This window comes from Cebus imitator, unplaced genomic scaffold (genome assembly GCF_001604975.1).
Source record: "Cebus imitator isolate Cc_AM_T3 unplaced genomic scaffold, Cebus_imitator-1.0 Scaffold295, whole genome shotgun sequence".
NCBI lineage: Eukaryota > Metazoa > Chordata > Mammalia > Primates > Cebidae > Cebus > Cebus imitator.
Window position 1 is genome coordinate 1,115,330 of NW_016107610.1, and position 12,841 is coordinate 1,128,170.

Genomic DNA, 12,841 nt, shown 5'->3' on the forward strand with positions numbered 1-12,841 from the left:
CTTACCAAGGTGAAAATATGGGGAAGCAGGCATACCACTTTGTCTTTGCAAGACTAATCCCTGGATTTAGTTCCACAATGCTTTACGGAAGCTTCCATGCTCTGAGTTAGAATTCACCCTGGGGGAATGTTACTATAGTTCCGCCAGCAGCCTTCTCATGCCTTCCTGGAGTAGACCAGTGAGCCTTTCTTCTCAGAGGCCACATGTACAATCTCTCATCTGCCCTGCTCTGCATTGCCTCAAGGAAACTGGAGGACATATTTGGTCACTGTTTAATGTATCATAAAACAGTGACCTCAATAAAATCCAAACTTGAGCCAAACTATGCTCTCCCTGCATTTCTACTCTGTATCTTGAAGCTAATCAGCCAAGGTCAATTTACCTTTTTCCTAACAATATCCTAAATCTGAAGATGGCTGCCATAATCTTGGAATTTTCTTTTGTACAAGACCAGCATGTCAGATTCCATCAGTCTGGGGCTCTGTCTTACCTAAGAGCTGATGCAAACAGTTCCGTAAAGAAATACCTTAAATTGTCTCAAAAACAATGACAAGCACAGACTTAATGCAAATTTAGAGGTTTTAAAAATTAGGCTGGTTTTACATTTTGGCAAATGTTATTTAATATAAACATATCTAAACTGTGAAAACAGAACTCGCACCATGTTCTTAATCAATGGGTTGATCAGAATAGATGAGCAAGAACTGGATTAAGTTGCAGCAACCCAAAGGCAGAAATTAGAAGCCTTGACCTCCTGCCCCAACTCTTGACAACTTTAAACCAGTGACTTAAGGTACCAGGATTTCCTTTCCTCAAAGCCCAAAGTGTCTGGTGCTCCTGAGTCCTGTGGGCAACATGGCCACACCCACGACAACAGGACCATTGCTGCTTACATATGTTAACCTGAGGTTGACTAATATTTAGAAAAAGCAAATGCTTCACCATCATCACAGTACATTCCAAAGCCAAATAAAGTTCTCTCTCCTCTCCACCCATCCAGAGGTACTGACACATTCCACATGCAGGAGCGAGTGAGGCCACCACTGACCTTCCAGTCAAACATCTCCGCAGAGAATATGACGCTCCTCCCCCGCAGGTCCGGGAGCAGTCACTCCAGTTGCCCCAAGCATCCCAGTTGCCATCTTTGTCTTCATCTGAATGAGTGTTTCTTGAGGTCTAGATGTTAAAAAACAAAAAACAAAAAACCACAATAAATGATAGACAAATGTGGTAGAAATATCCCAAAGCTTCCAGAGTCATCTTTGTTTTGTTTTGAGACAGAGTTTCCCTCTTATTGCCCAGGAGTGCAATGGCATGATCTTGGCTCACTACAGCCTCCACCTCCCAGGTTCAAGCAATTCTGCGTCAGCCTCCTGAGTAGCTGGGATTACAGGCACCCACCACCACACCTGCCTAATTTTTGTATTTTTAGTAAAGATGGGGTTTTGCCATGTTGTCCAGGCTGGTGTTGAACACCTGACCTCAGGTGATCCACTCACCTCCACCTCCCAAATCCAGTCATTTTCTAAGCTCTTCACAAAGACCAATGATACCCCAAAATTATTGGCTATGGAATAACAGCATTTTTTAAAAAATGACAGGTTTAGATGAAAATCAGTTGACACATGCATACCTTTCTACCTTAAGAAGGTTTTGTTGAGATGGCTTTTAAGCTCAGTTTTATATCTGAAATTTTATCATTCCTAAATTTAAATAAATTGACTAAATATCAATTATATTATTCTGTTTTCTAACTTACATAGCAAGGACCCAGCTTGAGCCTAACTGTCTCTACTAAAAATACAAAAATTAGCCGGGCATGATGGCGTGTGTCTGTAATCCCAGCTACTCAGGAGGCTAAGGCAGGAGAATCACTTGAACCCGGGAGGCGGAGGTCGTAGCTGAGATTGTGCCACTGCTCTCCAGCCTGGACTCTGTCTAAAAAAAAAAAAAAAAAAAAAAAAAAAAAAAAAAAAAAAAAAAAAAAAAAAAAAAAAAAAAAAAAAGAAGAAGAAGTGCTCATCAGTGAAATTCTGACTTGCTTGTATGTCAGGCAGATGGGTGGTAACTGCCAAGAAATCTTGCATAAGGATTTGTGGAACCTCCTGAGAGTCTCCATTCATAGAAAACAAAGTCATATGAACAACCTTGGCCAAGTTCTAAAGCTTTCAAATTCAAGAAAATAGGGAAGAGTCAATTGTGAATACAGTTTGGTTTAATTGGTCTCCTGGACTTCCCACCATTGACTTAATTAAGAATACTATAAAGAAGAAGGGGCACTACAAGTAAAAAGTACACAGATAGATGTAGGTATAGATGTGAAAAGAAATGAAGCTCATAAAAGTTACAAAACTTTACTAAGGGACCTAAAGTAGACTTGAATAAATGAAGAAACAACCATATCCTGAATGAGTAGACTCAATACTGTAAAACGCTACTTCTCTCCAAGTTTATCTATAAATTTATAGCAAGTCCCATCAAAATCCCCAAAGAAAAAATTTTTGAAACAACAAGTGATTCTAAAGTTCATTTAGTATCATAAACATCTATAAGAGCCAAGGAAGGCTAGGCACAGTGGCTCACGTCTACAATCCTAGCACTTTGGGAGGCCGAGGTAGGTAGATTTCCTGAGGTCAGGAGTTCAAGATCAGCCTGGGCAACATGGCAAAACCCCTCTACTAAAATACGAAAAAGCTAGCTGTGCATGGTAGCACATGCCTGTAGTCCTAGGTACTTGGAAGGCTGTGGCACTAGTATTGCTTGAACCTGGGAGGCAGAGGTGGCAGTGAGCTGAGATCCTGCCACTGCACTCCAGGCTGGGTGACAGGGCAAGACTCTGTCACAGATAAACAAACAAACAAAACAAAAAAGCCAAGAGAAAAAAAACTAAAATACTGTGAAGGAAGATAGAATTACTATATGATCCAGCAATCCAACTTCTTGGTATTTATCCAAAATAATTGAAATCAGGGTTTCAAAGAGATATTTGCATACTCATTGCCTGCAATAACCAAGACATGGAAGCAACCCAAAAGTCCATCAACAGATGAATGGGTAAACAACATGTGGTATACATACAATGGAATATTATGGAGCCATTAAAAAGAAGGAAAGCCTATCACATGCTATAATATGGATGAATCTTGAGGATATTGGGCTATGTGAAACAAGCCAGTCACAAAAGACAAATGCTGCATGGTTCCATTTGTATGATGTATCTAACACAGTCCAATTCCTTGAAGCAGAAAGTAGAGTGGTTGCCAGGGACAGGGGGGATGAGGAAATGAAGAGTTACTGTTCAATGGGCATAAGTTTCAGCCATGTAAAATTATAAAGTTCTAGAGATTCATTTTTCAACATTGTACTTACAATGTAACAATACTGTACTATATGCTTCAAAATTTATTAAAAGGGTAGATCTCATGCGTTTTTTAAAAGCAATTAAAAGAACTGTAAAAAGTAAAATCAGAGGGAAATTGTCTCAATTAACAGAGAATTGGCACAGCAATGAACAATCGGATCTATTAGATCAAAAACAAAAAGTCCAGAAACTAGACCAAGTATAAGGACATGGTATAGTATCACAAATCAATGTGACAAATGTTTTGTGGGTTTTGTTTGTTTGTTTTGAGATGTAAACTTTGTACATACACAGGGAGAGGAATGAGAGGTTAATTAAAACGTGACAGTCATTACCTCTACGTGGGAGGGATCTGGGTGACTTTAATGTATTTTGTTGTTTCTCTGCATTTTGTAGTGTTTTCTTAATAAAACATATCATACCTTAATTACAAACAAGGAAGCAAACAAACAAAAAACACATATTCTTGGTGTATAGAAAAGTTCAAGTCAGACAGAATTTACTAGGTAAGTTCTAAGCTGAAGAACAGCAAAGTGTATGAAAGAAACTGTGACATATTAATAAACTGCAGCATGTGACTTAACTAGATATTGCACAGGCTTCCTTAAGCCCTTAGGCAAGTTACCTCATCTAACCAAAAAAAAAAAAAAAAAGTTAATGCAAAGAGGGGGTTTTCCAATCATTTTCACTCAAGTCTCACCGGTCAGCGGGCTTTATGGCTTCTTGCCAAGCTACCTATTTATAGCACAGTAGGCAGTCCTTCTAGAGGCAATATTTCAGTAACAGTCAAGTGAAAGGAAAGGATAAATATCTGGTGACGGATCAAATCTGTCATCAGGAATAGGGGCTAATTAAACCCATACTATTTACTGTTCTAATTAGACCACTGTTCAGTTCAATTTTCTATACCAAATGTCACCAAACATAACTGTGTCCTGTCTATGACATAATAAAAAAATAAAGTTTTAATTCACAAAAAATACAATAAGCAGTTTAATACTTTCATCTGGACTTTTAGGTTGAGTAAGTCCCAATCATTTAGGTAAATGTTTAAAATATACACAGCTGAAATTGATTTTTCATTTTGTCACTCGATATACCGAAAGGTTGAATGTGAAAAGTTGAAAAACATCATCATATATATTTTTAAATGAAAGTTGAGAGTTTTTGCAATACTGTTTTAATTTGTTTTTATTCCCACTATCCCATCTGTTCAGTTCATACTTAGAATCAGGTTTCTTTCCATAACTTCTCTACCTTAACTTACAAAAAAAAAAAAAGAATCTTGATTCTAAAACAGGCATGTTATAAGTACAAGCATTTGATTTCTGATTGGATAGGTAAGACATTTTCCCTGGAAGAAAGTAGAGTGCACATGGCACCTCAAGACTCCTCAGCCAGGAAGATGTTTGGATTTTGCTTTGAAACTCCAATGCCGTCTCCAGCAGCCAGGCCTTCTGCCTTTTTAATATCGTTTCTCTGGAGAAATAGCAGTAATATCCCAGATTTCCACCCAGTTCTGCTCTGTTCCCTTTGATCCTAGCGGCAGGATAACACAGACATTCAAAAATAACTCCACTGAAGCAGAATGAAGTGCCACCTGGACCATTGCTGAAAATGTCTCTTTCGTCTTCTTCCTTGCAGTGAAACAGAGCCTGTTTCCCTGGAGCTTCCATCCCTCTAGAGCAGTGGAGAGCCTTGATCCTCTTCTACAGAAGAGTCCTTCTCAAGCTTTCTGAAAGCCTCCTAGTTCCTTCTATTTTCCTAGATCCTTTGCAACTAACTACATTCTTTCTCGGCATACATCGAAATTTGTACATTTTTAAGCTTAAAATGTAGTGCCCAGAATACAACACTGAATCTAAAAAGACAGACTCTACATTGCACCTATGATACAGGTTTCTTTAGACAAAAACTGTTTCCTTCTTCTCCCCCTCCCTCGATTCCTTCCTTTTTCAGTCAGCCTATTTATGGAACCTGCTCTGGAGACAGCATCGCATCATGGTTAAACTTTTGACTGTTTGATTCTGAGATTCTTAAACTTTCTAAAACTCTAAATGAAATGGAGATGATAATCTTTACCCAAATAGGATTTAAATAAAATAACACATATAAAGTACAGGCAGTATCTCATCGAATGCAGTTGGTGAATATCTCAGTAAGGGTAAGCAATTGTTTTTCTTCTTCAAAATAATGTCTTTTTCAAAACGATGGGAGAGCCAGCTCTCTCCCATTTGTACTTAATGCAAGACTTAACATTCATCACTACTGAATTTCCTCTTGTTGGTTTTGGCCCACAATAGTAGCCTGTTGAGACCTGTTTGAACCCTGATCCTGTCACCCTATCTATCAGCCACTATGCTCAGCTCTGCAGCTTCCGTGTCTTCACCCAAGTCCCTGATAAACATGCTGGACATATCTCCCTAATCTTACAGCATTCCGTTAATGCATATTATTGCTTTTTAAACTAGTAAGCCGACCATAATGCCAAGTAAGCAGCCAACTAATCAGACTTGGAATCTGTGAACACAGTTTAATGTTACAATAAAAATATGAAATAATACCAATTACCGTCATCAAATGTCAGGAGGCAGAAAGGTTTGTGGGGAGGGAAGAAAGCCGCTATCAGGAGGAACTGGATCCGCCAGGGTGGAGCCTATATTCTTGGGCTGCGTGGTGGTGGTGAGCCTCCCGAGAAAAGAGATTTGTAGCAGCCCCTCATTGGTCAGCCCCAGCGCTGAAGGTTAATGACAATAAAATACAGCTGCCTGATATCAGCTTGATCTTTGGCCTGATTGTAACCCAGATGGATGTGTTTGTTAGTTGATTATCACTGCTCCCAATTCCCCCTGTTCAAACATCTCTCTAGGTTGTCTCAAGTAATCATTTAAATTCCATGTTGTTATAATTTTATATTTAAATTCCAAGTTGTTAACTGGACCCAATCCAAGTGTGCTGCAATGAATATCATGTCACTCTGTGACCCTGTCTGGGGCCAGAATCTGAGGCAGAGCATGGAAGAAGACCTGAAGAACTTTGTCCTACATAAAGTAGCCACTGCTAATCATTATTAATTAACAGCGTGATTACTGACTGCCAGTACTTTTCCTACCTTTTCTCTAACCTTCTGAACAAGCCCTTTAAGATAGATATCACCTTCCCCATTTTGCAGGTACACAACTGTGGCTTTGAGAACCATGTGTGTCCAAGGCTCATCTATAATTCCTTTTTTTTTTTTTTTTTTTGAGACAGCGTCTTTGTCACCCAGGCTGGAGTGCAGTGGCATGATCTTGGTTCACTGCGACCTCTGTCTCCCAGGTTCAAGCAATTCTCCCACCACAGCCTCTCAAGTAGCTGGGATTACAGGCATGCGTCACCATGTGCAGCCACTTTTTGTATTTTTAGTAAAGATGGGGTTTCACCATGTTGGCTATGCTGGTCTTGAACTCCCGACCTCAGGTGATCCACCCCACCTGCCTAGGCCTCCCAAGTGCTGTGATTACAGGCATGAACCACCACACCCAGCCCTCATCTATAATTTCTAATGTCATGCAATGAATGTGTATACTTTTACAATAAAACATCCAATAAAAGTTATTTTCTTCTTAAAAAAAGAAGGGCCCAGGCAGAAGCCCTTTCTGTCTTACCCCAGACAAAGCCTTCATTTTCCTTATGGACATCTGTGTGTTTTTCCCACTGATGCTCCACTTACTTTCATGAGCAGGAATCCAGTCAAATACAGCAGCCCAGCTATCATCACTCACAGTTAGCATTTCGCATCTTGGATCAGATACATCTGCTGCTGTGATCTGCTTGACCACAACATTCCTTCGATATCTCCATGAAGTCTTTTACTTTTTTCCCCCTTATATTGCAAGCAGAGCTACATTTCTGCTTTTCAAAAGTATTTCATTTTATCTAGGTTCTTTCTTAGGAATTCACATTCCTGACTGACATTCATGAACGCACATGCATTCATTCATTCTCTCACATAAACTCTTCCAAGAGCTTGCTAAGTTCAAGGCTCTGTGCTTGGTGCCCTGGGAATACAAGTGTGGCTGTGGCCCTCAAGTAGCTCACAAATCAATGAGCATCAGGTGACAGGGAAAAGAACTGTGGTGAGGCAATGGCAATCCTTGGTTGTCAAGAGCAACAGACACAAGGGGCCCAGAGCAAGGAGACCCTGAAACAGACGCAGTTTCTACCTTGGTTAAGAAAGCTGGGACAGATTTTCCGCTCATAGCAACCCTGCTGGTAGCACGGGCAGCACCTTGCATATCCCCATCACCTTCTTCTGTATGATACGTGACATGTGAGTCCTTATTTTGAGCTCACCTCTATTTTCTAATTGTGATGGAATTACAAACACTTTCTACTTTCTTCTTTTATGTTCATCTATAATTTCTAATGCTATATGACAAACACATATAGTTTGCACAATAAAACACCCAATAAAAGTTCTTTTTCTTTTTAAAGGGAGGAGAAAAACACTAAAGGGAAAGCTAAGAAAACACTTCCAAGAAGCAATATGCACTTTGTGTTGTTTGGTTCAAACTATCAGGCTTAAAGATCTCTTAGGAAATCATATTTTCCTAAGTAAAGCTCTAGCGAGGGAATATTTTGGATGAAAAATTTCAAAAAAGATATTGTTTACTCATTATATAATAGGGCTGGTAAAAGCCAAAAATATTGTAGGAATAAGTATGTTCACCATCTCATAAAGACTCAAGTACTGCTTGCCTTTCCTGGATCCCCAGGCATAACTCAAATCATAAAATATTTTCCTGACAAGTTCTTAAATCTGTGACTTATAATGAATAGTACAGTTCCACTAGTCTTGCTAAAACATTAGTAATTAAACACAGGTTTCACATATAAGGTCACTTATTGGAAATGCTATATTAACAGCTCCATATTAAAAACAACCCAAAATAAAATGAGTTCCACTGGGATATTACTTCCCAGACATCAAATAAATGTTCATTCCAATGTTACCACAAAGGTTATTTAAGGAGATCTCAAACGACCCAGATTTAGTTAACAGTAAATAAATTCTTTCAGGTTAATACTACCTTAAGGTCTTTAACAAATGAAATTTTAAAATATGAATTGGGTAAATGGCATAAAAACGTCACTCAAACTGTCACACAGACACAACAATTCAGTTTGACCAGGATATATTAAACACCCATATACCTAAAGCTGTGTGCTAGGTACTACTGAGAAATACTCTGTACCCCTGTATCTCACGTCTCCCTTCTCTAGTCCATTATACCCTCTACTGCTCCACAACTCATCCTGAGGGTTGACGGCCTCTAGGGTTTGGTTGACATTTTCCTAATCAATGTGCTCCAAATTATTTTACCACCTTTCAAGCCCTTCACTAATTCCTCAGAACACACATTCTGCCCCTCTAGGCAGTTTGTGCCCTGTCCTACCCTTTCTCCAGCTTCATCTCTGGTGTCTCCTGCTCACACCATATCCCATACGCTGAGCACACATTTCTCATTATTTCACCAACACTAACACGCTTGCCAAGCCTGCTTGGGAAGCATTTTTAAAACAGGCTATTTACCAAGGTTGTGGACAGGGTACAGAGAAACCATGAGGGCTGGTGTGGCACCCTGGGGCTGGTACCAGTCAGATTCTGTGGATCTGATGATTCTAATGATCTGCCTTGGCCTTGCATGCTAGATGGAGCAAGGGCAGGCAGAGGCTGTGTATATAGGGCTGCCTGAGAGGAGCTAAGGCCTTCAGTTGAGAATCAGAGCCCACAGCAACCCACAAAGAGAGACCTGGGGAAATAAACAAACACACTGCTGTTCTCCCTCTCTCCCATCCCCCTGCAGAGCTTGTTATTGGCCAAGCCCAACCAGGAGCCAGAGGGCAAGGGAGACCATTGATGCTGTCCAGTGGGTGGAGCACAGGGCAAGGAAGGGTAGAGAGTGAATCTGGAGGGCAAGGAGAAGCTTTCCAGTACAGTAATTTATTGACTCATTGGAATATTTTTTAAGCAGAGGAGTGACTTGGGCAGATTGTATTTTGGAAAAATTACTCTGGCAGGAGTGCAGGGAAGGATTGAGGGAGCAAAGCCTCACATCAGAGAGCATAGCTAAAAAGGCCACTGACATGCAGAAAACAAGAGTCCAGGCTAGATTTACCAGTGTCTGCAGGAGGAAAGCATAGATGCAAAGTTCAAGGGTGCTAGAATCAATAGGAGCTGGCAGCTGACCAGATGCAGGAAGAAAGGAGTTGCTAGGGTGACTCTCAGGCTTCTGTATTAAATGATTTGTGGCAAATGTCAGTTTCATTCAGGCTTCCCAAGCATCCTCAAGCCCACCCTTGAGGTATTCTCAGCACCTGTGTGTACAGAATGAGAGCAGTGTACCCGATAATGGTTAAGATAAAGGGAACAAGCTGTTGGTCTCTGGGAGGAATCTGACCTGCAAGTCTGATTTATTTAACAATGATTGCATATTCTGCCAAATGAGCCCCTAAAAATAATTATTTGTTAAGATTTAAATATACAAAGATTTCACATAAAAATGTAGATTTCTGAGGCCTAGAGTGTCTCAGAAAAAAAATCTAAATTTCCGATTTTCAGGAAAATAAAAGAGGAAATTAAAATAGAATTCACATCACAGCATGACAATAATTAAAACTAAATGTGACCATCCAATTTTTAAGGGGCATGTGGCCTCTAATATGCCCAGTCCTCATTCACTGTGAGGATTCATTTTAACTGCCTGGCCTCTGTAGACCACACTGGGAGCTTGTTGGTGACAAATCACTATCAGCTTGAAAGTAAATCAAGGCTGGGTGCAGTGACTCACACGTGTAATCCCAGCACTTCAGGAGGCTGAGGTGGGTGGATCACTTGAAGTCAGGAGTTCGAAACTAGCCTGGCCAACATGGCGAAACCCCGTCTCTACTAAAAATTAGTCAAGTGTGGTGGTGCACACCCGTAGTCCCAGTTACTCAGGAGGCTGAGGCACAAGAATTGCTTGAACCCAGGAGACAGAGCCGAGATTGCATCACTGCACTTTAGCCTGGATGACAGAGTGAGACTCCATCAAAAAAAAAAAGAAAGTAAATCAAAAGACATGTATATTTATAACTGATATAAGATTCTTCACAGTATTGCTATAGAATGCCATTATTTTCCAGAAGTAAGAAACTTACATACAACATGTAGCTTAAAAATAAAACAAAAGGCACTTGGTTGTTGCTGTGGTCTGAATATATCCCTGGAAATGTATATGTTGCAAGTTGATCACTAATGTGAGAATATTAAGAGGTGGGGCTTTTAGGGGGTGATTAAGTCATGATGGTGGAGCCCTCAGGCCCCTTATAAAGAGCTTGAGAGAGTCAGTTCCCTCTTTTCTGCCCTCCCACCATGTGAGGACACGGCATTCATCCCTCTAGAGGACATGGTAACAAGGCACCATCTTGGAAGTAGAGAGAACAGCCCTCACCAGACACAAAACCTGCCCATTCCTTGAACTCGGACTTCCCAGCCCCCACAACATGAGAGAATACATTTCTGTTCTTTACAAATTACCCAGTCTCAGGTATTTCATTATAGCAGCACAAATTGACTAAGAGAGTTGTCTTCAGTGCACACTAAGATCAGAGTGTGTCCACAGAAGCAGAATAAAAGAAGCCATTCCATGACACCCAGTGTCCAAACTCTACTCTTTCCACATGTGGACTTTGCAATATTTCAGGCATAAGATATTAATGTATTTAAGAATCATACTCTGGCTGGGCACAGTGGCTCACTCCTGTAATCCCAGCACTTTGGGAGGCTGAGGTGGGCGGATCACCAGGTCAAGAGATCAAGACCATCCTGGCCAATATAGTAAAATCCTCTCTCTACTAAAAATACAAAAATTAGCTGGGTGTTGTGGTATGCACCTGTAGGCCCAGCTACTTGGGAGGCTGAGACAGGAGAATCGCTTGAACCCGGGAGGCAGAGGTTTCAGTCAGCTAAGATCACGCCACTGCACTCCAGCCTGGTGACAGAGCAAGACTCTGTCTCAAAAAAAAAAAAAAAGAATCATATTCTGGAATGTACCTACGCTAGCACTAACACACAAGAAACCATGGACCCTGAGGGAGACCATTTCAGGGATCACAGGGGACACAACTCCAGTGACAACCCTCATATAAACCAATATCATGCCTGACAATATCCAGGTTTTCCCTACGAATGCAATCAGTGTTCACACCTACTAAACAAGTAGCTTGTTCTTTTCTAAGAATCATAACCAGATCTTCTCAGATTATAGCAAGAGACATACAGTGTTCAAATATGATGAGTGCTTTGTTTCATATAGACTTTATTTTGTTAAAAATAAATTCTTAAACATAAAGATACTTTACACAAGAGAAGATTTAATACGATATTATCTATGCTCTTGGGTTAGTCATCATGAAGCATTATAACACAACGTCAGGTAAGATTGAAAAGAGGTAACTGTAGGTTGCCAAATTTAAAAATCTGATGGAGAGGAATTGTGGGCTAGATAATACAGATCAACCATGCCACTGAGGACAACTACAAAAGCAAAAATGTCCACCAGAAAATGAAAGTAAAATAAAGAGATTATCAGACAATCTCTCAGCAGACCAGTGTTAAGGACTTATTAAAGGGTGTTTTTAAGATGAAAGGAAGCTTGGAGATGATGTAAGAAATGAAGAACAAAAATAAGAATGGTAAACATGTGGGTAAACCTAAATGAAGAGCAATTGTGTAAAAAAGCAATTGTAATGAATTGTGGAATTTTAAATATTTATATGGAATTAACATACCTAACAATGACAGCCTATGAGTCAGAAGAGGGATAAATGGCATTAAAGTATCCTAAGGTCCTTTCATCATCCGTGAAGAAGATAAAAGGATCAATTAATATTCAAGTTTGAAAAGTCAAGGATAGATGTTTTAAGTTCTAGAGTTACTACTGGAAAAAAAAAAAAAAAAAAAAGAAAAGAGTGTATGTCTTCCAAATTAATGTATATGGGAAAAGATATAATAAGAAAACACATTCAATCAATCCAAAAAAAGGTAAAAATGGAGAGAAAAAGGAACATAGACAGATGGATAAATTGTAAAAGCTCATAGTAAAATGGAAGATTTAAATGCAAATATATCAATTACATTAAACCCAAATAGAATAAATGTACCAATTAAAAGACAGATTGTCAGGATAAAATTTTAAAATTCAGTTATATTCTGTTTAAAAGAGACATTTCTTAAATATAATGACCAGAAAGATTAAAAATAAAAGGCTGAAAAAAATATATACCATAAGACTACTAACCAAAATAAATCTGGCTTAGTTACACTAATTAGACAAAGTAGACTTTAAGACAGAGAGATACTACATAATGTTGGAAGTTTGATTTCACTAGAAGGAACAAATTCTAAAAGTAGATGTACCTAATAACATAACTGCAAAATATATAAAGCAAAAACTG

At 39.4% G+C, this 12,841-nt stretch overlaps 1 protein-coding gene across 5 annotated transcripts in view; it reads right to left on the reverse strand.

The window, feature by feature from the left end:
• The window catches only part of ADAMTSL3 (ADAMTS like 3), a 363,845-nt gene that overhangs the window by 243,132 nt on the left and 107,872 nt on the right, over positions 1-12,841 (reverse strand). For all 5 annotated transcript variants that reach the window (XM_017502246.2, XM_017502245.2, XM_017502242.2 and 2 more), the window contains exon 4: positions 1,049-1,176. In XM_017502246.2, the coding sequence (XP_017357735.1) occupies positions 1,049-1,176 (128 nt within the window). The remainder of the gene's footprint in view (positions 1-1,048; positions 1,177-12,841) is intronic.